General features: G+C 41.3%; 3 protein-coding genes across 3 annotated transcripts; all 3 read right to left on the reverse strand.

Annotated features, from left to right (window-relative positions):
- Positions 1–1275: 1275 nt before the first annotated feature.
- Positions 1276–6888, reverse strand: LOC109867813 (tripartite motif-containing protein 16). Its single transcript, XM_020457123.2, has 6 exons — positions 6146–6888; positions 5308–5403; positions 4967–5200; positions 4702–4849; positions 4458–4517; positions 1276–2204 (listed from the first exon to the last, which is right to left on the reverse strand). The coding sequence occupies exons 1-6, from the start codon at positions 6725–6727 to the stop codon at positions 1654–1656; spliced, it is 1671 nt and encodes a 556-aa protein (XP_020312712.1). The 5' UTR covers positions 6728–6888; the 3' UTR covers positions 1276–1653.
- An 866-nt stretch (positions 6889–7754) lies between these two features.
- Positions 7755–12868, reverse strand: LOC109867823 (kxDL motif-containing protein 1-like). Its single transcript, XM_020457142.2, has 5 exons — positions 12676–12868; positions 11070–11171; positions 10412–10564; positions 9844–9890; positions 7755–9457 (listed from the first exon to the last, which is right to left on the reverse strand). The coding sequence occupies exons 2-5, from the start codon at positions 11162–11164 to the stop codon at positions 9195–9197; spliced, it is 558 nt and encodes a 185-aa protein (XP_020312731.1). The 5' UTR covers positions 11165–11171; positions 12676–12868; the 3' UTR covers positions 7755–9194.
- Positions 12869–17769: 4901 nt separating this feature from the next.
- LOC109867821 (SIN3-HDAC complex-associated factor) lies at positions 17770–24957 on the reverse strand. Its single transcript, XM_020457140.2, has 6 exons — positions 24783–24957; positions 22428–22555; positions 21888–21987; positions 21642–21765; positions 21165–21315; positions 17770–20899 (listed from the first exon to the last, which is right to left on the reverse strand). The coding sequence occupies exons 2-6, from the start codon at positions 22553–22555 to the stop codon at positions 20626–20628; spliced, it is 777 nt and encodes a 258-aa protein (XP_020312729.1). The 5' UTR covers positions 24783–24957; the 3' UTR covers positions 17770–20625.
- Between the last annotated feature and the right edge of the window lie 2161 nt (positions 24958–27118).

Consider the following 27118-nt stretch of genomic DNA (forward strand, 5'->3'; position numbering starts at 1 on the left):
GAGTGTGTGATATGGGGGTTGACCGTCTATACTCGGTTGCCTTCGCATTACCACTCAAATTAGCCCATGGTGAAAGTTGATGGGAGATTGTGGGGGGGGTACCTGAAAAAGAGCTGGTTGGATAGAGAGTCATTGCATGTTAATTTATTAAATTATGCCCATATGTATATGCAAATGAGTTATTTTCAAACGAAATTATTCTATCAATATGACAGAACGTATAAAAGGGCCATATGTGGTTTAAAAATGTTGGCATGTATTTTTGATATTTGACATTCAGTCCCACCAATGTCTGAATTCTACTGATTTTCTGTCTCTCATAGAATTATTTGCTATAATACAGTCCATATTTGACAGATTTTTATTTTCTCATTAAAAATGGTGAAGTATCTTACTCCATTATGCAGCTGTTACAATTATCAGAACTGTATTCTGGACCTTTTTGATCCATTTTGACGACCGTTGCTGATGTTGATAGGGGGTCTGTCTGCATTAAGTGGATTCATTTCTATAGCCAATCAAATATAGCCTGTCCAACTTCAGGTAACTTCTACCCAAACACACTTCATTAAGGGAATCTGGAGCATTTCTTCTTCACATTCATGGCCATAAATACTCTGGTGTTCTGGTGGATCTCTTACAGTTACAATATGAGAACCTCTCTTCAGCAGTCTGTCAAATTTGAGAATTCCTTTGACCACATGTAACATTGAATTTAAATGGCTATCAATCTAGTCATTGCAAAGGAGATGACGAGAGTTCTTTCAATCAAGATTCAGTGATTTTGTGACCATAAAAGTGAAAGTTCATTATTCATGTTGCATTGTTATTATGGATAAATAGTGATTGCGACAACATTGAGAGAAAAATAAACATTTACGGATATAAGCCAAACTCATCTTTGGTATAAGGCTCAGGGGCAATTTAGACCTGTAAAAAAATATATAATAATAACTTTAGTAACAGGGGCTCATTAACATATTTCCCAGGGTTCTGTTGATGGCGCCTTCCACTATTAGTGCGATTTCTGTATCAGTGGAGTATGATTTATTGGCCCTTGTATGGAGGAGCCTTCTATAAAGCTACAGTGTAATAATGGATAATCATATTGGAAAACAAATGATCTGTGTAGAGACAAAGCCTTGGTTCTATGAACTAGTTGGACAGTAAAATAAGAGTCTCCTTTTCCTGTTTGTGCTGAGGTATAAGGTACCAGGTCTGACGAGAAGAGGGCAGAAGTGATGTCACTGGACAGAATAGAGACAGACAACTCCCAACAAATCACACTCACTTTTAATGAACTAATATAGTAGAGTAGTGCATAGTATACATACATTACTATATGGTAAGGCAGAGTTATGGCTAGTTATGGTTAGAAAAGTACAAAGTGACCGGTATACTAACCTACTTACATCGCAAAGTCTAAACACATTGCCTTATGGTTGGCATTGAATATGTTGAACAGCAGCTGAACTTATTGTTCGCTGTACACACAGGCAGTATGATTGATGACAATCAACGCGGCTTTTTCAAAGTTTCCAAAAAGTACACAAATAACCGTCCCAATGTGTTCCTGATACTTTTCTATTTGCACAGTCGTTCCATAGGGAAGTACTGTAATCTAGGTTCATATTTTACACTGTACATATTAAGCTAGTTACTTCTCAAAAATGGTGTCAGTATCCTCACAGATGAACCAACCCCAAACCCAGGGTAGAGGGGCCGAGTGAACGTGGTCTTGACTCCGTGGAGGAGGGTCATGGTGTCTGAGACAGTCACGCTGTAAAAGGACAGAGTTCCTGCCCCATGATCCAGGTACACTCCGACTCTGGAGTCTGAGCGGATGGCAGGGATAGAAGTCTCTCTACCATTATGGTAGAAACAGCATCTAGATGCAGAGCAGTACAACCTCCAGGACTGGTCATTAGCACCAAACCAACACTCATGACCACTTCCTCTCCTGCTGATCCCTTTATATGAGACGGCTATATCAACCTCCACCCCGGTCCACTCTACCTCCCAGTAGCAGGGTTCAGACACACTCCAGACACCCTCTTTACACAACACCTGTTTCCAGTGGCTAAATCTATGTTCGTGGTTGGGATAGGTCTGGATCTTATGACTCCTGGTCACCTTTCTGTTCCCCTCAGACAGACACAGGAGTTGATTTGCTGTGTTGGGATCCAATGTCAGCAGGCAGCAGTCTACGAAGAGGAAAAATTGTGTACATTTTATTTATTTATTTAAAGACCCTGTGAATTTAAGGGTATTTTATTGACAAGCCAGTCAACCAATCTCTGCTCCCATATGTTGGCCAATCACCTTCTTGGCACTCTTCCCTTGGGTGTTAGGGGAGTTTTATTTTCTCAAAAAGAGCGGGACATGAGCATACAGGAGAAGAGATGACCTAGTCAAGTTGATAAGTGCAGCCACTAAACTCTGAGTAGGCTTAGTGTTTGAATAATGTTTGCAATGCTAACATTCATGCTACCATTTGGTTTTCGCCTTCTATTCATTGCTTAATAAATGTTAACAATGTAGAAAAATGTTTTTCTTTCTGAACTCTAGTTCTAACTATGCTTTGTTGAAAGTAAAACCGTTTCTGGGGGGGGAACAAAAACAGTGACTACAGGTATTTGAATAAAGATCTGAGAAAGCAACTACTTTTTCAAACTAATTTGAATACAGATCTCAGGAAGTTACTACTTCTCTGAAACTATTGAATTAGCTGCCTTCAACTAATGGCATGGCTGCATCTGGAACTGCATGTTGAAGATGGAAATAGAATGGAGTAGAGCACACACACAATCTACTATACTATTCCAAGACATGCATCTGTTGGTCACAGATACTGTACCTTTACAACAAAAAGGTAGGTGTGGATCAGAATACCCGTCGGTAACTGGTGACCACCATTTGCCTCATGCAGCATGACATCTCCTTTGCATAGAGTTGATCATACTGTTGATTGTGGAATGTTGTCCCACTCCTCTTCAAATGGCTTTGCGAAGTTGCTGGATATTGGCGGAAAATGGAACACGCTGTCGTACACGTTGATCCAGAGCATCCCAAACATGCTCAATGGGTGACATGTCTGGTGAGTGTGCAGGCCATGGAAGAACTGGGACATTTTCAGCTCCCAGGAATTGAGTACAGATTCTTGCGACATGGGGCCGTGCATTATCATGCTGAAACATGAGGTGATGACAGTGAATGAATTGCAGGACAATGGGCCTCAGGATCTCATCATGGTATCTCTGTGCATTAAAATTGCAGTCGATCAAATGCAATTGTGTTCGTTTTCCGTAGCTTATGCCTGCCCATTCCATAACCCCACCGCCACCACGGGGCACTCTGTTCACAATGTTGACATGAGCAAACTGCTCACCCACGTCGTCTGCAGTTGTGAGGACGGTTGGACGTACTGGATTTTTTTTTAATAAAGTGATTTTGGAGGCAGACTTATGGCAAAGAAATTAACATAAAAAAATTCTGGTAACAGCGCTGGTGGACATTCCTGCATTCAGCATGCCAATTGCACTCCCTCAAAAGTTGGGACATCTCACCAAGAGGGACGTAAACAGATTTGTGCCCATTTTAGAAAGCTTTTTTGTGCGTATGGAACATTTCTGGTACCTAATATTTCAGCTCATGAAACATGGGACCAACACTTTACATGTTATGTTTAGATTTTTGGTCAGTGTATACACACACAGTACCAGTCAAAAGTTGACACACCTACTCATTCAGGGGTTTCTTTATTTTTTAACCAAAAAGGTGTTAAACAAATCAAATAGCCACCCTTTGCCTTGATGACAGCTTTGCCTTGATGACAGCTTTGCACACTCTTGGCATTCTCTCAACCAGCTTCATGAGGAATGCTTTTCCAACAGTCTTGAAGGAGTTCCCACAAATGCTGAGCACTTGTTGGCTGCTTTTCCTTCACTCTGCGGTCCAACTCATCCCAAACCATCTCAATTGGGTTGAGGTCAGGTGATTGTGGAGGCCAGGTCATCTGATGCAGCACTCTAGTACTCTCCTTAGTCAAATAGCCCTTACACAGCCTGGAGGTGTGTTGGGTCATTGTCATGCATGCATGCATGCATGCATGCATGCATGCATGGGCCTCGTTTTACCCTAATACAAGGGCCTGAAACTCATACAATCCACATCAAATTGAACCAAATCCACATCCATCTTTATCATATTTCCCAGCATGCTCTATATAAACCATATTCAACTACCTCAAGTATTTGTAAAGTTGGTTATCTTCAAATAAACTACAAAATAAAACTATTTTTTGCCCAGGTCTGGTTGGAGAGAAACATTTTAAGCACCTGTTTAGTTCTTATTGGACCACCTGTGGTCTCAGAAGCTGACCACTCAGAATGGTTCCAGCTACCTGCTTTTTTTTACAAAGTGAGTGAACATGCATTGTGCGCGTGTGCTTTACTTACATTCTAAGAACTCCTCCCTGGTCTTGGGCTCAGAAGGGCAAATGTTTGGAACTTTAGCCACTATAGGACACAGGCACAACCATCATTAGGAGGTATGCAACCAGTTTCAGGAGGGCAACGTCACTCAGCGATGCTAACCTAGCCATCAACGGTACAAACACTGCATACTGCATGCATCTCTACAGAAGACACAATAGCAAACATACAAGAGCACTTATGAGCTGGAAATATGCCTTCTACCAACCTTTCCCGTATATTCTGTCCATTTCCTCCTTGCAGATGTCTTGTAGTCGCTCTTTCAGTTCAGTGACAAATTTCTTCACATGCTCAAAGGTGACAATGATGCTGGGTGTGCCCTCAGATCCAAGAGGGACACAGAGAGACTGGAAATGCTACGACATTGAGAAAGGCTACGGTTACTTTATTTCAGCACATTTCACTTGTGAAAGAGTTCTAGACCTAGTCATTGAAAAGTCATTTGTGAGTGACATTTAAGTTAGAGATGTCACCTGGAGGAAATGGATATGATCTTCTGTTTGTGACAGGTGCTTTAGCTCGGCATCTCTCCTCCTCAGTCCAGCGACCTCTTGCTCCAGTTGCTTCAGATGCCTTTTAGCTCGACTCACTTGAGCCTTCTCTTGGGCACTGATCAGCTCCTTCACCTCAGAGCGCCTTTTCTCAACGGAGTGGATGAGCTCAGTCAAGGTCCTCTCGCTGTCAAACAATTCCGCTTGTGCAGAGCGCTGTTAGGACACAGAGAAGAGGGATCCAGTTCAACCACCCTATTCACTTAGCTTTCATCGGGACCCCAGACTGCCGCGAGTGTAATTAAAATATTCCCAACTCTCACCTTCAGAGAGTCCACAGCCTGTCTCAGCTCCTGCATCTCCTTCTCTCTCTCCTGGATTCTCTGCTGCGATTTCAGATTATTTCCCCCCAACTGCTTCTGCAGAGAATATCATATGCATAAAACAAATAGCTTACTATCAAGGTAGGCCACTGTGCATCTGACAAGGTACCCAGAAAACAAAATGTTGAAAAGGCGTTTTTGTCTGACGTTGGAACCGGTTCAAGGAACGGAACCTGAAAAGACCGATGTTTTTCAAGGAATCGAAACAGAACCGGGCCAAAGTGATCTCTCGTGTTCCCGGAAGTGGAACCGTTATTTTCAAATCTTGAGAGCAGCATAATGTTATTTTTTGTTTCTAATGTCTGGTATATAATGCTGTAATTCAGTGAAATGTATGATGCTAGTAATGGCAAAAGCACATTTCTATTCACGCCATGATGTTCAGCGCTTCAAGCCAAGCCCCTTTCGTGTCCACACCTCTCTGGCTCTCTCACCCCCTTGAAATTTGAGCTGCATCTCGCTCTCAAACATCTGACTCATCAAGCGTGCAACCGCTAGTTTAACGGTCTGAAAACTATTGTCCGCTCAAATGGGTTGGGCGTCGCACTGATTGGATGATCCCTTTCCAAATTGAACCTCATCATTCTGTTTTGTATGAGGAACCAGGGACATCGACCTACCAGATGAAGCATGTTAAAAACAGGTTATGTCCAAATTATTTTTGCGAGTTAAAATGTCTCTACTCTGCTTCTTACGCATATTCTCACTCGCTGGTCTGGATGCCAGGCTAAAAGAGATGAACAAATGTATTGTGTGATTTGACTGTTCTCATCTTTACCTGTTTTTCAGTCCTTTCTTCTGCAGCGGCGACTATATCATGGCCTTTATGATCATCAATCACACACAGCAGACAGATACATTGCTGATCGGTACGACAGTAAACCTCCAGCAGTTTGTCATGGCGAGTGCAAATCTTCTCCTGTAGTCTAGTGGCATCAATCAACTTGTGTTTTTTTCCTTGGTTGAGGTCATTGTGAAGTTTTAGGTGAGTCGCACAGTAAGAGGCAAGACACAGCAGACAGGACTTGACAGCTTTGAGTTTTCTCCCATCGCAGATGTCACACCCCACATCTAAAGGTCCAGCATAACAGTAAGCAGGAGGAGCAGCTTGGAGTCCTGTCATCTTCAGTTTCTCCACCAATTCGTTCAGTAGAGTATTTTTCCCCAGAACAGGTCTTGGGGTGAAGGTCTGCCTGCACTGGGGACAGCTGTAGACACCTTTCCCATCATCCTGATCCCAGCTTTCTTTAATGCAGCCCATACAGTAACTGTGTCCACAGGCAGTAGTCACTGGATCCTTCAGTGGATCCAGACAGATTGAACAGGTAATCAAATCCTTATCAAAAACTGCTTCTGCCATGGTGAAACACCCTATCAGACTGAGCAGCAGAGTCAGAGAGAGATACTTGTTTCCCGGTTTAATGGTTTGTTCTGAGCAGTAGGTGTGGCTTCCACTGAATTCGAAACTTGGCTTTTGGCCTGGATCTGTGAGTGATCCATAAAATCAGTGTCTGGCCAGCAGAGGGCATCAGAATCCCTATTCGTCAAGTACAGTACATTGACTTGGTGAGTAGGCGCTGCCAGCAATAGACAGTGTACTAACAGAATACAGACACAGTCAACATACTTACAGTAAACATAACATTCTGGAGTAGAAGATGATTTAGTGAGGATATACAATTTACAGAGGGGATATGCAGAGGAAAGGATGCTGCCTTAACAAATATATACAGTGCATATAGTGTAGTGCAAACGCAGTATACTGCAGGTTATTGATGGCAAGGTGCAGTGTTCGGCTCAAATCCAAAATCTCTTAATCCCCATGATATGAGGTCTGTCAGAAGTTTCAATTAGAACCTGACCAATACATCGCATCACCGACAATCGGCATTTTTAACGCTATATCGGTCGATAATTCCACCAATAACTGATATTCAATAAATAGCTGATCTGAATGGCTTGTGGCCATTCTCATGTCATTCTTGTCACAATGTAAGAAATCAACATTGACTCACAACCAGAAAATAAATTCTGATGAAGGGTCAAATTGGTGTAAAATCCTTCATCTGTGCCGCATTAAGATCATCAGCGTGCTGAAGTTTCTTTTCTTTACAACCAGAGATAATTGTCTTCTCAAAATGATCACCTGGGGCTATTAATCTAACCCTTTTCAATGTGGCAAGGGAGCACGTTTTATTCTGTTCTGGACACATCTCCCCAATAGCTAAAACCCCATAACTTCTGTGCATGTGCTACGGAACAACGCTCAGCTAGTTTCGGAAATCCCATATATATGGCTGGAACATTGGTCCACTGTGGAGGCAACCCGTCTGATGCTCCGCCTCTACGAAAAGTTACATTAAAAGCTGGAGGTTTTTTGTTGTTGGGGGGGGGGGGGGTCATATTCCAAGTATTTTTAATTGTTAATCAAACCAAATAATATAATTTAACATTCAAGTTGTTGCGTAACATTTATCGTAATCATGATACAGATAAAGACGTAGAATGCTTAAATTAGCCACTTCACCGAGGGGTCATTTACAATGTAGCCTAGTACTCGAGCTCAAGTCATCCCAACAAAATACAATGCATATCCGGAAACAACAGAAAACAATAATACTGAACTCTTCCATGCAGCAACTCACACATTTTGCATGTTAGAAAAAAGAAGAAAAAGTCTGTGGTGGTGAGGTTTCAATTAGAAGCTGACCGATATATTGCGTCGCCGAAATGATCTGCCGATACTGGCATTTTAACGCTTTATCGGTATCAGCCGATAATTCCACGATAACTAATGTTCAATAAATAGGGAATGGGTATCTCAAGCTGATCTGAATGTTTGCGGCCATTCTCATTATGTCACAATGTAAGAAATCAACATTAGCAGCACATTTCTTGGACAACTGCTCTTCTGAATGGCAATTTAGGAGAATTCAGTGTGGAAAATGACACTCATTTCCCTGCTGTAAAACAGTATATCAGCAGATATATCTGTATCGGTAAGTTTTGGCCCCCCAAAAATCGGATCCAAATAACCATATCGGTCAGGCTCTAGTTTTAATAGGGCAAATAACACGGAGGTGTGTCACTAAAAAAATGGAAACATATTTTGGTAGCCCGTACTATTGCGATTAGCTGGCCTCCAATAGGCTTACCCATGAGCAACAAAGCTCACTACCTCTTTAAATGAGTGCATATTTCCAAGCTCAACCATTATTAATGAGAGAGCGACTCCTGTGCATACAAACAAATGACTAGCTGGGTGCAGTCCTCCTGTGGTCAGTAATTAAAGATTCAGTTCTTCACAACCACAACACACATTCAAGTATCTTCTTCATTGTTAGTGGCGAGTGATGGACAAGCGTGTCTAACAAAAGGGATCTTTGGACACAATCTTGGCGTTTACAAGTGAACAGCAGTCAGTGTGCTGGTTTAAATCCTGACCATCAAATCAGCTACTGATTCAAACCCGACAAACCAGATAACTGGCCAAAACTCTAAAAGCCAAATCAATCACATTGACCTCCTGCTGCTTCTATCTAATCTATGGGTACTGAGTAGAGCTCTAAGCCTGGGTTACGGAGGCTCTACTCTGCAGGTACTGAGTAGAACTCTAAGCCTGGGTTACGGAGGCTCTACTCTGCAGGTACTGAGTAGAGCTCTAGGCCTGGGTTACAGAGGCTCTACTCTGCAAGTACTGAGTAGAGCTCTAGGCCTGGGTTACAGAGGCTCTACTCTGCAAGTACTGAGTAGAGCTCTAGGCCTGGGTTACGGAGGCTCTACTCTGCAGGTACTGAGTAGAGCTCTAGGCCTGGGTTACGGAGGCTCTACTCTGCAGGTACTGAGTCCGGGCCCTCGTCCCTCAGCATATCCGTTTCAGGGCTAGGCAGGCCTTGGTCAGAGGTGGGCGTGTCAGCCTGCTCCTGGGAGAGGTCTTCGGAACACCGGCTTACATTCGGGGAAATGACGTCAGGGCTCGTGTCACATGACTCGGTGCTCTGCTCCGACGTGGTGGCGGTGATCATCGTGGCGACACTGGGCGGGATGGGATCAAACTCGTCGTCCTCCAGGACCGGCGACTCGTGGGCGTCTGTGAGGGAGAGACTCAGGGTGACTCTCGATAGTCTAAAGTAGCCACCATTCTACATTAATTGGAGAGAAAAACAAACATCACAGGTGAAAGCAATTCACCACCAATTTATTTCCCCATTGTGCATATGAATGAAGAAAGAACAGCACTTAATAATATTGAGATGCCCCCTCAGAGGCACTGAGGAGAAAGACTTAATGAATATGGAATCAAAACATTGAATTACGTTACGTCAAATACTTTCAAGTGTCGGATATGTGTAGATCTAATTAACAAGACGCGTAAACTACTGTACTGTGAAAAATGCCTGAATGTGCAACTATTTACAGTAAACAACTTGTCTGTCTGCCAATGTTGCCGTCATGACTGTAAAATGTCAAACTCACTGCTGAAGGCCTCTGGGTACTGCTTGGCGATCTTGCCCTTTAAAGTCCTGCGTGGACAGATAAAGCCATGAATATTATGAAAGAAAGAAACCAAGGTTAGAGCTATAATTTTGTGACTACTCCCACGAGCTAGAGTGAAAATTGGACAAGAGACAGTATGTGACTGACCGTCACAGTCAGATGAAAGTTTCCATTCGTAGTTAGTATAATATATACTTGGAGGAAGTATACAATCCACCAAGAAAATGGTTGTTAAACAACCCCTTGCCACTTCCTGTAGATCTGAAAATTTGATAGGTATGAAAGTAGTTCCCATCTTGTCCCGATAGGCTGGGTGGAGACATTACCATATTGTTTACACTTATCCAACCCGTGTCAGATCTACAGAAAGGATTTCAGGGTAAGGCTTGGGGATGTTTTTGTATGTAGGGTATAAGGAGTCTAGAGGTCGGGTCTAACGGTAGCCTCATTGTCATATGTCAGATAGCGTGACGGCAATGGCGTGTCATGTCAGAATGACGCCATCTGTCAGAAGACAATGGGGGAGGTATTAGGATGGGACCATCACCTGATTCTTCTAAAGATGCTGTCCAAGTCCTTCTTCATCTCCACCAGGGTGCGCGTGTGAAGCAGGAAGTGTTCGTTCATCTGCTGCAGCCGCACGTTGGAAAGGCCATTGAAGTTGATCAGCATCTCATTGGTCTTCTCAAAGCGGTCCAGCCTGGGAGAGGAGCCAATGACGAGCAAGATAAAATAGGCTCTATTATATCGATAATATTAAATTAATGGTGTCCTATTTGTGTTAGTCTTTGGCAAAGCTGTGCCTGTTTTGCCAGTCTGCACAAGCTGACTGTAACAGGCTTGAGTGTCAAGGAAATGAGTAGGTCTAGACTGTTTTGTTGGTGTAATAAAATCACCTCAGATCTGATTGATGTTGTGCTGTATTTGACTATTGTAACATATCACAGCGAGTGCAAGGCCATCCATCAAGACCCCATGCAGCCAGCTAGTCTGTTCTCCATGTTAGTGTTTCCCAACTCCAGTCCCCAACAGTACAACTTTTTATTGTAGCCCTGGACAAGCACACAAGTTGAATGAGGTACTTTTGTTCGGAGCAATAACAAAAATGTGCACTGGAGTTGGGAAACATTGGTCTGGGTGAGAAATATCAATGCTCCCAGCAGATATAGGATGTGCTCTGTGCAGCAGTCCGGACTGTTACTCACATGTGCCTCTGGGCTTGGATGATGGCGTTGACATCCTCAGAGTTTACCATGCTAAGCATTCTGTTACAGAACATTCCAGAAGCTGTGGGTTCCATGGTGCTGCTGATTAATGGAAAGCATTTACCATCAACACTGTGAATACATGAATGTCAAACAGCTAGGCGTTTGCATGACAAATTATAACAAATAGCTAGCTAACACAAATATGAGCCTGCTAGGGAGCAGGCCTATCGTAGTCAAGAAATGCTATGAAGCAGTTACATTGTTAGCACTGGCAAGATACAAGGCTTACTATGCGTTCTGTTAGTTTGCTTAACACTGAACAAAAATATAAAAATGCAACAAGATTTTACTGAGTTACATTTCATATAAGGAAATCACTCAAAATAAAATCAATCAGGCTATGGATTTCACATGACTGGGAATACAGATATGCATCGGCTGGTCACAGATGTCTTAAAAAAAGGTATGGGTGTGTATCAGAAAACCAGTCAGTATCTGGTGTGGCCACCATTTGTCTCATGCAGTGTGACACCTCCTTCACATAGAGTTGATCAGGGTGTTGATTGTGGCCAGTGGAATGTCCCACTCCTCTTCAATGGCTGTGCAAAGTTGATGGATATTGGCGGGAACTGGAACACACTGTCGTACACATCGATCCAGAACATCCAAACATGCTCAATGGGCCATTGAAGAAGTGGAACATTTTCATCTTCCAGGAACTGTGTAGAGATACTTGCAACATGGGGCAGTGCGTTATCTCGTCACAATGTCTGTGCAAATTTCCATCGATAAAATGCAATGGTGTTTGTTGTCCATAGCTTATACATGCCCATACCATAACCCCACCACCACCATAGGGCACTCTGTTCAAAGTTGACATCAGCAAACCGCCCGCCCACATGTCTGCCATCTGCCCGGTACAGTCGAAACCGAGATTCATCCGTGAAGAACACACTTCTCTAACGTGTCAGTGGCCATTGAAGGTGAGCATTTGCCCACTGAAGTTGGTTACGACGCCAAACTGCAGTCAGGTCAAGACCCTGGTGAAGAACAACGAGCACGCAGATGAGCTCCCCTCCTTTTGTGCCAAAATTCTTAGGTTGTGCAAACCCACAGTTCCATCAGTTGTTCAGGTGGCTGGTCTCAGACGATCCCACAGGTGAAGAAGCCGGATGTGGAGGTCCTTGGCTGGTATGGTTACAAGTTTAAGGCTGGTTGGACGTACTGCCAAACAACGTTTGATAATGGTAGGGAAATTAACATTAAATGATCTGGCAACAGCCCTGGTGGACATTCCTGCAGTCTGCATGCTAATTTCACGTGTTGTGTGACAAAATAGCAAATTTTTGAGTGACAAAGTTGTTCACAATTTGAGAGAGACGTTTTTGTGCGTATGGAAAATGTGTGGGATCTTTTATATCAGCTCATGAAACCAACACTTTACGTTGCGTTTATATTATTGTTCAGTGTGCTAAAGCTAGCTGGCCAGCATACCAACTATGATGGACTAGACTATAGACAGACAGTACACGTAACGTCACACAGAACGAGCTTAGTTATACAAACGTGGTAACGATAAGCAGGGCTAGTCTAACATACTTACGATTAGATATGTCCCAAACTCGTTATATCCGTGAGTTTTCTTTAACACTTGAATGGCAATATACACTCTTACATTAAGCTACTGACATTCACTTTCATAACTGGAGCTAGATGTAATTTAGCAGTCTGTGGCAAAGAGAAACATTTATTTCTGGAGAAACAGAACGCTACGCTGCACCGCACTTCCGTGTTGTGGAAATGTTGATCATGTGACATAGGAAAGGAATATCTGTCATTTCCGGTGGCTTTATGGCAATCACTGCAAACCAAAGGTAGTTATTATAATTGTTTTTACCTTTTTTAGAACTTTAGGACGGGTTAGAGGGTAACGGATTACATGTATTACCGTTTTTTGTGTGTTTTTTTTTGCATGTAATCCGTTAACGGTAACTGTAGTCTTTACATTACTTGCAAAAATATTCTAATCAGATTACAGATACTTTTGAAAAACTATATTACTTCGAGGATTACTTTTAAATTCAGAAAGGATGTTTGCGAAAAAAAATATTTCACACTTCTCTGTTTTGAAAAAAGGCGCAAGTTTAAGTTTGTTCCACTTGAGCAAATCTGACCACATGTGGAACAAACTTAAACTTGCGCTTTTTTTCAATGCTGATTTAAATGTCATTAAGAAAACAGCGAAGTGTGAAATATTTTTTTATGATCTCTGACTTGTGATGTCACATCAAATGTGTTTGATGGATCGCGGGAAAAGAGCAGGAATAGGCTTTGGTAGGCTACAGTCCAAGCTTTGTCTTCCAATGGTGGGACTGCTGTCGGCATCCAAAGATGATCAGTTTGAATAAGCGCTTGGATGTAAGGGTGACAGCAGTTGTGTAGTCTACGGCGTTACGGATATCACTTATTATTGATATCTACATAGCGCATTGATGTGAATCACACTGAACACACTCTCTCATTTAGCTTTTTGCGCTTTACCGATTGTGGTTGTTGTGGATGGCTGTTCACAAATCTAAATGTGTATTTGAACCCAATAATGGTTGAATTCAAGATGTTTAAACTGCCTATCAATCATTGTTTTGGAAACCAGTTCACAGCCAGTGAAACATGCGCTCTTGCCACATCTGCATAGTGCGGATCCAAACCCATGGAATAAAAGTGGGGATTTTATTGCTCAATTTAATTCATGCTGATAAAAAAGAATAGCCCTAAGGGACACATGCTCACACTTGCACACTTTTGATAGACTTAAAGCGGCAATCTGTAGTTGCTACATCCGTCTTTGGACTTATCAATCATTTTTATATCATGGATGGTCAATCCTTGCATCCATAGCTCTGTCTATTAATCTGAGAGTGGTTATTGTTTCATCTGTGGATTTGCCCTTTAAATAGCTGAATGTTATTAAGATTTCAAAGTGTCACCAACAAAAAGGTTAACAATAGTCCTATAACAAATGCAGGATATGGCATTCATTTTTCACATGTAAATAGCACTTTTCAGTAGAGCTCAAAGCATGCCATTCCACGAGTGCAGCATTTATTTTTCAACTCGAATCAATGAGCCCAATCAGTCCTCCATGACAACAAAACCATAAACAACAGAGTAGGGCTGGCTAATAAGTCCTTAGTTTTGGGGTCATGCTCAGGTAAAACCATTTCGCTAATCTATACTTCCATATTTCCAAGTCCTATTCTTGAAGACCAAGAATGTATTGGAATGACTGGAATTCTGATAGACTTTGGTTTTTAATGTAAAGATATAATTTAATCGTATTATTATATGTAGTAGAAGGCGATGGGTTAGAAGAAGCCTACATAACCAACCCATAAAGTAAAATTTAGCATCCATATATGGCCAGCTATGTAAACTTTAACATTGATTTATCTTGCAATAGATGTTGTTCAATTGGTAACATACATTGTTCTCTTTGTCTAATGCCTCTTCAAGGGAAAGTAATCTAAAAGTAACGGAATGTAATAAGATTACATTACTGAGTTTGGAGTAATCCCACAATTCCATGACTGATTACAATTTTGGACAGGTAACTAGTTTGGGTAATCCCACAATTACATGACTGATTACAATTTTGGACAGGTAACTAGTAACTGTAACTGATTATATTTAGAAAGTAACCTACCCAACCCTGACTCTAGGTCTAACTAATCATATGGGACCCAAACTAATGCGACCCGAACTGGGGGTCGCATGGGAAAAGAAATTGCTTTTGACACAGATTTTACATTATATTGACCAGATAGTGGCCACTCTAACAATGAAAATACATTTGTAACATTTAAATATATGGGTGTAGTGCTGCCAGAGCGCAGAGGAGCTGGGCTCCCTCACTTTTTTCTATTTGACTCGAGAATACACGGTTAAACTATTTTGGGAAAATGAATTACAAAAAAAATATTTTAAAATGATATTTAACTAGGCCCTACCAGTAAATGTCAATGAAAAACTATAGAATGACAAACGAAATGAATATGTAGCCTAAGGTAGGTAAATGGTGGTAGGTAAAAAATCTATACAAAAACAAATCACTGTGTCTGCCTAAAACTGCATGGACCCCTCTTGTGCAGTGGAACACAGAACGATATGTGGAACCCAGAACGATATGTGGAACCCAGAACGATGTGTGACCACTTGCTTAAGGCAATGCCGTTTTGCAGAGGACACCCAAACCAGAGTGGCCACCGCAAAGCCCAAGAAGCCTGACCCTCTCTGGAAGTTGCTGTAGCCCTGTTTAGTATATTTAGCCTAGATTGGTATGTCAGTGTGGGCAATTGGAAATGTAAATTGGGTCAAGTTGGAGTTAATAATGCATTTAGGTTCTAGTTTTCAGACGTGAATCTGTGGAGGGGAGAACGGCTCTTAAAAATGGCCGGAACGGAGCGAATGAAATGCAACCGAACACCTGGAAACCATGTATTTGATACCATTACACTGATTCCGCTCCAGTCATTACCACAAGCCCGTTCTCCCCAATTAAGGTGCCACCAACCTCCTGTGGCGGAAATGCACCACACTAACAAGTAGATTTTATGGCTGTGCAATTCTACATTGTACTGATTTATGTTTACTACTTGGCCAAATTATTTGATCGCATTTTTTTTATCTATGCAAATAAATTCTATGAATTAATAGTTCACTTCTCTGTTTTATTCTATTCTGTAATAGGGTATTCACGTGTTCAAGCTAGTCGAATCAACGGTTATTTATGATACAGCTTGTAAACTACACAATACAAGGAAATGCCTACTTGCAATAAAGCTCTCCTTGCAAACACTGCAATGACATTAAGCGGTAGGCTATTTGTATTTACCTACAAATATCTATACCACATAGCCTAGTTGTAGGCCTACTTCAAATTATTGTTGTATGTTCCTGAACTGTCCGAATGACAGAGCTATCCTTCAACTATTCTTCAGCATCACAATTTGGGTCTCGTTTCAGAAGTAAATTAACTTGGCTAGGTTTCGCCAGTTGATTTAAAGTTATTTATAAAGCCCTTCTTACATCAGCTGGTGTCACAAAGTGCTGTACAGAAACACAGCCTAAAACTCCAAACAGCAAGCAAGCAATGCAGGTGTAGAAGCACGGTGGCTAGGAAAACCTCCCTAGAAAGGACAGAAACTAAGAAGAAACCTAGAGAGGAACCAGGCTATGAGGGGGAACCAGGCTACATATACTCAATTAGTACTTGGTAGCATTGCCTTTAAATTGTTTAACTTGGGTCAAATGTTTCGGGTAGCCTTCCACAAGCTTCCCACAATAAGTTGGGTGAATTTTGGCCCATTCCTCCTGACAGAGCTGGTGTAACTGAGTCAGGTTTGTAGGCCTCCTTGCTCGCACACTCTTTTTCAGTTCTGCCCACAAATTTTCTATAGGATGGAGGTCAGGGCTTTGTGATGGCCACTCCCATACCTTGACTTTGTTGTCCTTAAGCCATTTTGCCACAACTGTAGAAGAATGCTTGGGGTCATTGGCCCTTTGGAAGACCAATTTGCAACCAAGCTTTAACTTCCTGACTGATGTCTTGAGATGTTGCTCCAATATATCCACCTAATTGTCCTTCCTCATGATGCCATTCATTTTGTGAAGTGCACCAGTCCCCCCTGCAGCAAAGCACCCCCACAACATGATGCTGCCACCACCGTGCTTCACGGTTGGGATGGTGTTCTTCGGCTTGCAAGACTCCTCCTTTTTCCTCCAAACATAACAATGGTCATTATGGCCAAACAGTTCTATTTTTGTTTCATCAGACCAGAGGACATTTCTCCAAAAAGTACGAGCTTTGTCCCCATGTGCAACTGCAAACCGTAGTCTGCCTTTTTTTATGGCGGTTTTGAAGCAGTGGCTTCTTCCTTGCTGGGCGGCCTTCCGGGTTATGTCGATATTGGACTCGTTTTACTGTGGATATAGATACTTCTGTACCTGTGTCCTCCAGCATCTTCACAAGGTCCTTTGCTGTTGTTCTGGGATTGATATTGATATTTGAATCAAAGTACATTCACCTCTAGGAGACAGAACGCGGTATGACGGCTGCGTAGTCCCATGGTATTTATACTTGCATACTATTGCTTGTACAGATGACCAGGGTCCCTTCAGGTGTTTGGAAATTGTTCCTAAGGATGAACCAGACTTGTGGAGGTCTACAATTTTATTTCTGATGTTTTGGCTGATTTCTTTAGATTTTCGAATGATTTCAAGCAAAGAAGCACTGAGTTTGAAGGTAGGCCTTGAAATACATCCACCAGAAGCCCACTGGAATTGTGATACAATGAATTATAAGTGAAATAATCTGTAAACCATTTTTGGAAAAATGACTTGTGTCATGCACACAGTAGATGTCCTAACCGACTTGCCAAAACTATAGTTAACAAGAAATTTGGGGAGTGGTTGAAAAAGGAGTTTTAATGACTCCAACCTAAGTGTATGTAAACTTCCGACTTCAACTGTATATATTGCTACAACTCGGGAAAGCATGAAGTTTATTAGGCTACTGATGAAATAAATTAAGAACTTCATAGGATGGTGAAAGTGCATTGTGATGAGCTTGGGAGTAGTTATAAACTACCCCAAAACAGGATAAAGGTCCAAGGTTTTTAGCAAAACAGAAAATTCTGACTCAAAAATCAAATTATTTTTATTGAAAGGCTTGTACAAAAAAAGTACATCATGTATAAAACACAAAACATTGCTTTGTTGATCTAACTTGGTAAATAAATGCACTTGCATAGCTACAATACATGCATGAAGCACTAAAGCAAAGATTCGACTTGCAACATTACAGGGCAAAGATGAGAGGAAAGTAAAATTGGAATATAGGCTACCTCAAATCATTGAAATTCATAGTTCAACAGGCTGGATACCTGATACAAAGATACAGGTCCAATCAAGTTATTGTACAGTATATTACATAATAAATTACTACACATTAATGTTGATAAGAGTATTGTTCCCAATAATTCACAAATACTGTTAATTGTGAATTTCAGACTAGACTGATTGCTTAAGAACTACATTACATGCTAACCATATCACAGAACCTTAAATGTGAAATCTAAGTTATTACATAGTGAGAAACCAGCATCAGAATAGTCACATGGGGAAAATGCACAGATACAAATCGAAGTTTATTAGTCACATACTTCGCAGACAAACGAACAGTGAAATGCTTATTTCCAACAATGCAGAGAGAAAATAGATAGTGACAAGGAATAAATACAGTGAATATAGAATAAACATGGCTGTATATAGGGAGTAGAAAATAACACAGCTATAACAGTATACAGGAAGTACCAGTACCGAGTCAATATGAAATAAATAACATTTCATTAGAAAGCCCTCAACCCCCCATTGAAATATGTCCATATACATACAATCTTCCCTATAGTATGGATAATTAAAAACTGATTTTAGTGTCCTTTTTATACCACTCAAGTTACAAATAAATGACTAAATAATCTGTTTTGCATTTGAAATGGAATGAATTTAAGTGTGCTTTGGTTGTTTGTTTGATAATGTAGGCTAGTATATAGTAGTAGCTTAACTAACCAAGGAATGATGAATTCTAAGTTTGAACATGATAGTAAGTCCTCAAAAGTATAAAATGCCTAATTAACGATCAATAGAATTGACATATGTATCATGAAGTTTAAATTATACGGAAGTCCTGCAGACAAAAGACAAATAGAATATAAAAAGATAAGTTCCCCAGAATAAAAACAAACAGTTTTTGACAACGGGGGGGGGGGGGGGGGGGCAGATAGAGTTGTGCTCATGTGGGTTATTTCATTGCATTGTAGGTCTAAGTTGTTGCAGTAGATCCACTGTGTGTGTGGTAATGACAATCATGTCCCATTATTGACAGTCATAACCAAAAAGGTATCCAGCCAGGCCTCCAGGAGGAATATTTCACGATCTGAACAGGTTACTATTGCATTTGCTGATTTATAATATGGTGAAGACATGTTTTATATGTGATATAAAAAGAAAAAATACATTGGGTCTGGAAAATAAGAGTAATATGCTTTTAAGGCCATGAAATAGCGTATTTGACTCATGCATCTGATCTACAGATCTTCTGGATGAGAGGGGTTATATTTCTTCGGCATTTATGCAAAGCACACTAGGTGTTGCTTTACTTCATTTTGAAAACCTTAGGCCTCTGTTGCAAACGTTGACATAACAAGCTGGAGAAAACTACCTATCTAGCACTAACTATTGCCTTAAAAAAAAGGGGACATTTCACCATTTTCAACTTCATATTCATCATCTCCACCACCCAAACATCAACATACTATATATAAAAACAGCCCATGTCTATATTTTGTAGTAACAAAAGATGAGGACATCATTCAGGAAACACTTTAGAAATTGTTGACACCAGCCAGATCTTACAACACCTGGATAGTTATTTTACGTATCAGCTAACCACATAATAATAATAATAATAATAAAAATAATATACACTTTTATATGTGGGTGGCCTTAGTGGGAATGGAACCCATGATATTTGGTATTGTAAACAACTTGCTCTACCAATTGAGCAACCACCTATGTTATAGCAATCTGCCAGTCCATGTCACAGTTGCTATAATGGCACGCAACCATTGGTTGATGCATGCAACATCTGAGCAGGAACATCACCTGGTCAAAATTACTAACTCATAATTGGTTAAAATGACATGATGCGCACCAGATGACATCATCTAGAATAATATATTTTCTGGTGTGCATCTTTTTGATTACACAACACAAAAAACACAGTTTACACACCGGTGTTGGTGTGGTGCTGGAGATGATGAATATGAAGTTTCAATTTGAACATTTTCCCTTAATATCATCCCTAAGTACCAACACTGACAAAACACTAGCACTGCCTTCCCTCACTAAATTAAGGCTGGTGTATTGGCTGTTGGTGCTGTGAACAGGCTCTCGATCGTGGCCCATATAGAAATACATACAGGCCCATATATACAGAATAGATAAATATAGTGTGAATGTGAATTTGTTTCACAATAATACAAGTGCTACTGTACAGCTGTTACCTGTTAATTAAGGTATTCTGCCGATCAGTCAAAACTACAGCATTTTATGTCAAGGAGAAAAACACCAAGAGAGGTGTCCGAACATCTGGGTTGTGTTCATAAGGCACCAAACGGAAGAAAATGGATTTGCAACACGGAGTGGACTACATGGACTTGCCCAATAATAAATGCTCATTTTCCATTGCAAAACGTTTTCAAACATTTTCCGTTGCATGCCCAAGCCTAATGAAGACGAACCCAGGACAATATTAAGTACAACAAGACCAGATGAATTGGGAAAAAATTTGCCCATATGCCTCAGTCAGTCTATAAGTTACCAAACAAACAAAACGACGGGGTTCAGCTGCTCGCTGACTAAAGGCAATCAGCGGTAACTTCTTCTTGTAGGAGCTTGTAAACCAGAAGCATTCTGTAGGCTTCCTCAAAGATGCTCACACTGTGGTGCAATATCGCCAGTCTTCCTCCTCAACCTCCACTTTGGTCTGAGATGTTGTCATGATGACCTGTAGCTGAGGACTCTCTGAGCTCTCCTGGCTGTCTGACCTCACCACCTCGTCTTCCTTCCTCACCACCACCTCCACCACTTCTACCTCCTCTTCCTCCTGCAGTTGACGTTTCTTGCGACAGCAGGGCTTGAAGAGGTGAGGGTCGATGAGCACCTCCCCAAAGCGGCCCTTGTAGATGATCCCACAACACACCTTCTGCCTGGAGGAGAAGCAAAGGAACATGAGATTATTCATGTAATACTGATACAGTTTATGCAGCCATACAAGATATGGTCAATTATTGTTACAGCGACGAATGCATATGTGCATATAAAATAAATTAAGTCTTAGATTGTTCAGGTTTCCTTTTTTGTCCTATTTCTCTCTTATCTGAGTACCAAAGCATCTGGTGAAGATGAACAAGGACACTTCCAGGCTGGATATTACAGACACAGTGTTTTGATTGGAGGGGACTGCGGCCTTACCTCTTCCAGTAGGTGAGGTCCAGGAAGGAGAAGACAGGGGAGCGGCTGGAGCCTGGGGAGAGCTCTGTGTCGGAGCCCTCATCTGAAGGGTTGCTGTAGCTGGGAGACTGGGCCGGGGAGACACTGGACGTGGTGCTGTGGGCATCAGAGTCTGGAGGAGGGAGGGGTAGAACCATAGATGTAAAAGGCTATGCTGTAGTGTACATCATTAGGTAGACTGAAGAAGGAGTATGTTCAGATTGGTAAAATCTCACAAAAATGTTTGAATCTCAACCTTCCAGATTATGTAGATATTTAGGCTACGTTATAAAGATACTTGTGAAATGAAAAAAAATATTGTCTGACTCTGTGCCTCAACCTCTGAAAAGCACTGAGATTGGGTGTTACGGCTGCATTGATCTATTACTGAATTAGCAAAACAGACCTAAAAGTGGTCAAACCTTACTATGTTTATGGGGCACTGTGAACAGGACTTACTGTTCCTCTTTAGCTCTTTCTGCAGTCGGCTGATCTGGATTGGCATGGCTCTCTTGGAGAGGGACTTCCGTTTCTTTGGCCTGGAGGAAATCTTTAGGCTGGGGCCTCCTCGGGCATCAACCACCTAGGATAGAAGAAAAGAAAATTGAAGAGAGGAGCTCCCAACACCTTTTTTCCCTTCTTAACCCTTTCCAACAGGCAGGTGAGTTGTGAGGAGCAGATATGGACAAAAAATGTGGAGCTTACGTGATTCCAGTTTTTCTTAGACCCCACTGGGAGTTTCTTACATCGTTTCACCAGGAGTACACATGCATTGCAGATTTCTCCAGACCGAGTTTCACATAATCTACATGTGGGGAAAACATGTGAAATATGGGTTAAGCAGGACCATGTGAACAATGTAAATATTACGGATGTTCATAATGACATTACATTTAGCTTTACCAGGAGGAACACAATTTCTGACCATTTTACAGTATTTCACATGTAGCTGTCCACTCATTAGGGATAATAATATTTTGTTAATTTTCAGAGTGTGTTTGGGAGGCAGCAGTCTACCGATTTGCTGCACAGGCCCCATGCATAATTATGCACTGAGTGCTATGGAAACAGAACTCAATATGTGATATTTTATTGACTGCTTAGTTTTTTTGTTTGTTTTTTGACTGCTTTTTAAAATTGATTTGTTATGTTTTACAACGCCTGCAGTCATTCTACTTTTGCAAGAATGCATAGATGTCGAAATCTGCTATAAGGGCGCGGTAACTGTCAGAAATCCTTGCTTACCCGAAACAGCTCGTGAAGTCATTCTCGTACCGCTTGCTGTCGGTGAAGCGTGAGCTGGAGGACTTGGCGCGGCAGATGCAACAGCCGTCTAAACTCCGGTACATCTTTGGCTTGTGAAAGCCAAACATCTGTTTTCAAAAACACAAAACAGCAAAGGCATTTGCAGTTTAATAAAATAAAAATGGTACAAATCATTATGAAAGGAAATGGCCTATAATAAGATGGTCAATTTTGTTCAAAAGTTATTTATTTGCAAAATATTCAGCCTGTGTACCAACCAGCGGAACAACAGGTTACAACTTCAATATTTTCCCCCCCTCCATATAGGCTAACTATTGTAATAATGGTTGATAGACAATCAATAACTTTCAGAAGTCTCGCGCGTGAAATACATTTTAAATTTAAAAGAAAAAATAACGCGCAGCAGATGAAAGTGAGCATCTTGCCATGCCTGACCCAAAAGGAGCAGGAGCGGATATAGGTCAGCTGTCTGTCTGCCTGTCATAGAGATAATGTCACCCTGCTGCCGCGCTCATATCGTCTTCGGAGATTTGCATTGCATAGTCGCCGCAGCGTTATGGCCAAATATCCTTAGCTAGGACAAAATTGTAAACTAGTTTGATGCTAGAAGACAGACGCACCGACGCAGTAAATTAAATAACCAAGGCATAAGCTAAGTTTATCTGACCTGCCGCTTGTGTGAATACCTCGTGGTGCAAGAAATGTGAAAATTTGGAAGAACGGGTTATTTCTCATTTGCATTTAAAAGGAGAAGTATATATTACGTTGCCATGCAAAACCTATCACGATGCTTGGAATCCTTCAAAATAATCATGCGGCAAAACCGTGAGCCGCGCCCCCTACAGTCTACTTGTTTTGCCATATAAGTGGCAGTCCTTCGGGTCTCTTGACAGTGCAGTGGCACAACCAGACAGTAGCAGGATAATACAGTACGTGACGTAACTCTACATGGCAACAGACTTCAAAGGCGGAGAGGGGGTGTGTATGTGGAGGAGGGGGACAGGGTGTGTGTGTGTATGTGGAGGAGGGGGACAGGGTGTGTGTATGTGGAGGAGGGGGCCCGGGGGTGTGTGTGTGGAGGAGGAGGCCAGGGGGAGTGTGTGTGTGGAGGAGGAGGCCAGGGGGGGTGTGTGTGTGGAGGAGGAGGAAAGGGGGTGTGTGAGGGAGGAATGGAGCTTGTGATATTTAGAATTTTAAAGTTGTAAAACCGACTAACATCGTTTCATTAAAAACGGCCTATGTTTAAAAACGAAACGAGACGGTCGTGATGAAAAATAACCTTAGCACCGAAGAAAGACTACTGTAAATCGATACGTTCCCCGCCCACTTACACGAGGAAGCATGCCACAAGAGCAGCCTCATGCGCACCCATTTTAACTGAACCTTTCAACCCACCATCTGAGTCCATAAACTCGATTATGTCATTGACACAATCGCATTATCAAACTTTTTACATAAAAACAACACAGTCCTCTCTAAAACGAGACATTTTTTGCTTTGGAATAGTCGTTGTAATGTGATCTTTAGGCTACACATTGTTATTCAGGTGACGTCGCGTCACTGGCCAGTGCAACTCCAAACACCAAATGCGCACGAAGTTCAAAGCTTCGGGTTTTAACAGTGACAACGTAGGTCTACATCAATTATTTTAAATTGTGGTTTAATCTTGCTATCATTTTTAGTTCGTCGCTATCATTTGGTTAGGCCACTACTTGTTTTGTGATAGATGCATCCGTGTTGACACAGAGTAATCGCCCGCGTGTTGAAAGCGCACCATCTCTGGTAGGAATGGCAGGCATGATGGGGTCTCGAACTTGGGTATTACTTACGTCGGTAAACAGTCGAATAAATAGCGGAACATGCACATTTCAACATTGCAAACGAAGTGTACTCGGAGGCTAGGAATCCACCTATTAAGAATCACAACTAAAAACGAATGAATTGGGAAGACGCCATACAACCCACTATATAACTCGAAATAATGGGGATAAAATGCCTAGGCCTAAATCTGCTGTTCACCCATTTTTTATATGTTGCAGACTGGGTTTATTTAGTTCACCTCCAGAAGTCAACAAACAGGCATATTACTGCAATCGTTTCATTCCCATTTAAACTAGCCTATTAAATCCGGTATATAAAAAGGCTAGGCTTAAAGGCCAATTAATTATGTTTTTCGAACTGTGAAAATCGATGTTAATTGTTCGCCTTGTCAAGTGGCCAAAACAACTCGGAGCTTGCTTGTTTCGAAGCCTACAATAAGCCAAGCAAACTGACACAAAAATGTTGCACATTTTGAGAAGCCTAGACCTGAACATTAGCCAACACAATTCTTACCTTAAATGCAAGTCGAACGTAGCTGATACAAATTAATAACCTTGAACACGCGTCGTTACAATGTTGCCGAACTACTCTCACAATTCCACAGCATCGAGATACCGTTCTCTCTTGTTGATGTCTAGCTCGCTGTGTATGGGACTTGGTAGTTGTGGACTCAGTGCGCGTGCGCCCCATCCACGCCTCCATTTTCTGACTTTCTTCAATCAACCTGATTTGCATAAACGGCTGACGTTTCATAGCGTTTGCACTCTGCTGGCGTTATGCGGATGGGAGCATTGCGCGGGAACAGGGGGCTCGTCTTTCGTTGCTATGGCACGTTGAAGAATGTAAGCAAAGAGGCGGAGACTATGGAACGCCAGATGGCTTGTTAAAATGCATTCGCTTGAGTAATGGCCGTTATAACAAAACATTAGTAACTGGACTTAGGTCTCGTTTAGTGGACAAGGACTCGTGTAGCTGGGTAACTCCAACATACATTTATTTAAAAGTGAGAACCACTCACTGACATCTGACTTTTTATCAAATTGTATTGGTATGCGGGTGTAGCGAAACGCTTGTGTTCCTAGCTCCAAAAGTGCAGTAATAAAAAATAAAAAACACAACTTTTTTAAACTCCAGCTATTTAAAAACCTCTTAAGGATCCCCCTTACAAAAAATGTTCACCTAAAATGACATACCCAACTCTGACTGCCTGTAGCTCAGGACCTGAAGCAAGGATATGCATATTATTGATAACATTTGAAAGGAAACACTTTGAAGTTTGTGGAAATGCAAAATGAATGTAGGAGAATATAACACATTAGATCTGGTAAAAGATAATACAAAGAAAAAAACATGATTTTTTTTGTATTTTTTTGTACCATCATCTTGTAAATGCAAGAGAAAGGCCATAATATATTATTCCAGCCCAGGCGCAATTTATATTTTGGCCACTAGATGGCAGCAGTGTATGTACAAAGTTTTAGACGGATACAATGAACCATTGCATTTCTGTTCAAAATGTATCAAGACTGCCCAAATGTGCCTAATTTGGGCGGCAGGGTACCCTAGTGGTTAGAGCGTTGGACTAGTAACCGGAAGGTTGTGAGTTCCAACCCCCGAGCTGACAAGGTACAAATCTGCCCCTGAACAGGCAGTTAACCCACTGTTCCCAGGCCGTCATTGAAAATAAGAATGTGTTCTTAACTGACTTGCCTGGTTAAATAAAGGTAAAATAAAAAATGAAATTGGTTTATTAATAACTTTTCAAGTTCATAACTGTGCACTCTCCTCAAACAATAGCATGGTATTCTTTCACTGTAATAGCTACTGTAAATTAGACAGTGCAGGTAGATTAACAAGAATTTATGCTTTCTGCCAATATCAGATCATGTCAGGATTTGTGAAAAACTGAGTATAAATGTATTTGGCTAAGGTGTATGTAAACTTCCAACTTCAACTGTACATTTTTTATGCATTCCAGAAAAGCCACAACACAACACTAAACAATACATGAATTGCACTATAACAGTGACAAACGGTACCCACAAACTGTTAGGGCCTACATAAAGCTGTCCCAACAGCAGAGTCCATACAACAGTCCCAACACCTTACCACTGCTACACCTGTCTATCAATAGAGCCTTGTCTGGCAGCGAAACAGTTCATTCAGCCTAATTTACTTCCTTTTAAAAGAACATCGCTGATATGCGTGACTTGCTTATTAAACAAATTTGGTTTCTACTGATAATTGAGATGGACAAACTGTGTCATAAGGGGATGACGAGTGGATAAGAGGAAATCCTTAATTTCGACGAAGACATTAATGAGCGGACTACGACGGACGTAGTCAATATAACTATTTTTTGGCATTTTTTAAATGTACAGTGACAGAATTCAGAACATGGGCCGTTCTTACAGTATTCTCCCTGTACACCAAGTCAGAACGATATGATAAATAATTGGGGACATATAAGCAGACAATAAAAGCTCTTACAATATTTGATGATGACATTTCTCTAAAACAGGCTATAGGTTACATGTGCACCACCAAGTCAGAACAGTAGGCTAAGTTATGAGGGGAAATGGGACCAAATTATTATGGTGAGGAACAGGGGCTACTAACACCTTACTACACAACATTAGTATTTCTTTCTTAGCTACAGTATACATATCTCCCTGGCATATTACATCATTTATGCAGCAGCATACAATACATTTTTGGACTCACCTTGTTGTGCTGTGCTCACTTGAACAGGAATGTGAAGCAGCAGTCCTGGTGGGCAAATTTTGTCATCAAAGTCTAGCATTTTTGGACTCACCTTGTGTCACACCCTGATCAGTTTCACCTGTCCT

The sequence above is a fragment of the Oncorhynchus kisutch genome, linkage group LG22, assembly GCF_002021735.2.
Source record: "Oncorhynchus kisutch isolate 150728-3 linkage group LG22, Okis_V2, whole genome shotgun sequence".
Taxonomy (NCBI): domain Eukaryota; kingdom Metazoa; phylum Chordata; class Actinopteri; order Salmoniformes; family Salmonidae; genus Oncorhynchus; species Oncorhynchus kisutch.

Bases quoted from the DNA above. Each gene is read 5' to 3' on its own strand.
- LOC109867823 (XM_020457142.2), bottom strand. From the start codon at position 11,164: ATGGAACCCACAGCTTCTGGAATGTTCTGTAACAGAATGCTTAGCATG. The intron at 10,565-11,069 runs GTGAGTAACAGT...CTCCTCTCCCAG, and splicing joins ATCCAAGCCCAGAGGCACAT to GCTGGACCGCTTTGAGAAGA. The intron at 9,458-9,843 runs GTGAGTTTGACA...TCTCCCTCACAG, and splicing joins GTACCCAGAGGCCTTCAGCA to ACGCCCACGAGTCGCCGGTC.
- LOC109867813 (XM_020457123.2), bottom strand. From the start codon at position 6,727: ATGGCAGAAGCAGTTTTTGATAAGGATTTGATTACCTGTTCAATCTGT. The intron at 4,850-4,966 runs GTGACATCTCTA...TCAATGTCGTAG, and splicing joins ATCATATCCATTTCCTCCAG to CATTTCCAGTCTCTCTGTGT. The intron at 2,205-4,457 runs GTAAGTAAAGCA...TCCTCTTCGTAG, and splicing joins CAGGGAGGAGTTCTTAGAAT to ACTGCTGCCTGCTGACATTG.
- LOC109867821 (XM_020457140.2), bottom strand. From the start codon at position 22,555: ATGTTTGGCTTTCACAAGCCAAAGATGTACCGGAGTTTAGACGGCTGT. The intron at 21,988-22,427 runs GTAAGCAAGGAT...CCCCACATGTAG, and splicing joins GACTTCACGAGCTGTTTCGG to ATTATGTGAAACTCGGTCTG. The intron at 21,766-21,887 runs GTAAGCTCCACA...CTTCTATCCTAG, and splicing joins CTAAGAAAAACTGGAATCAC to GTGGTTGATGCCCGAGGAGG.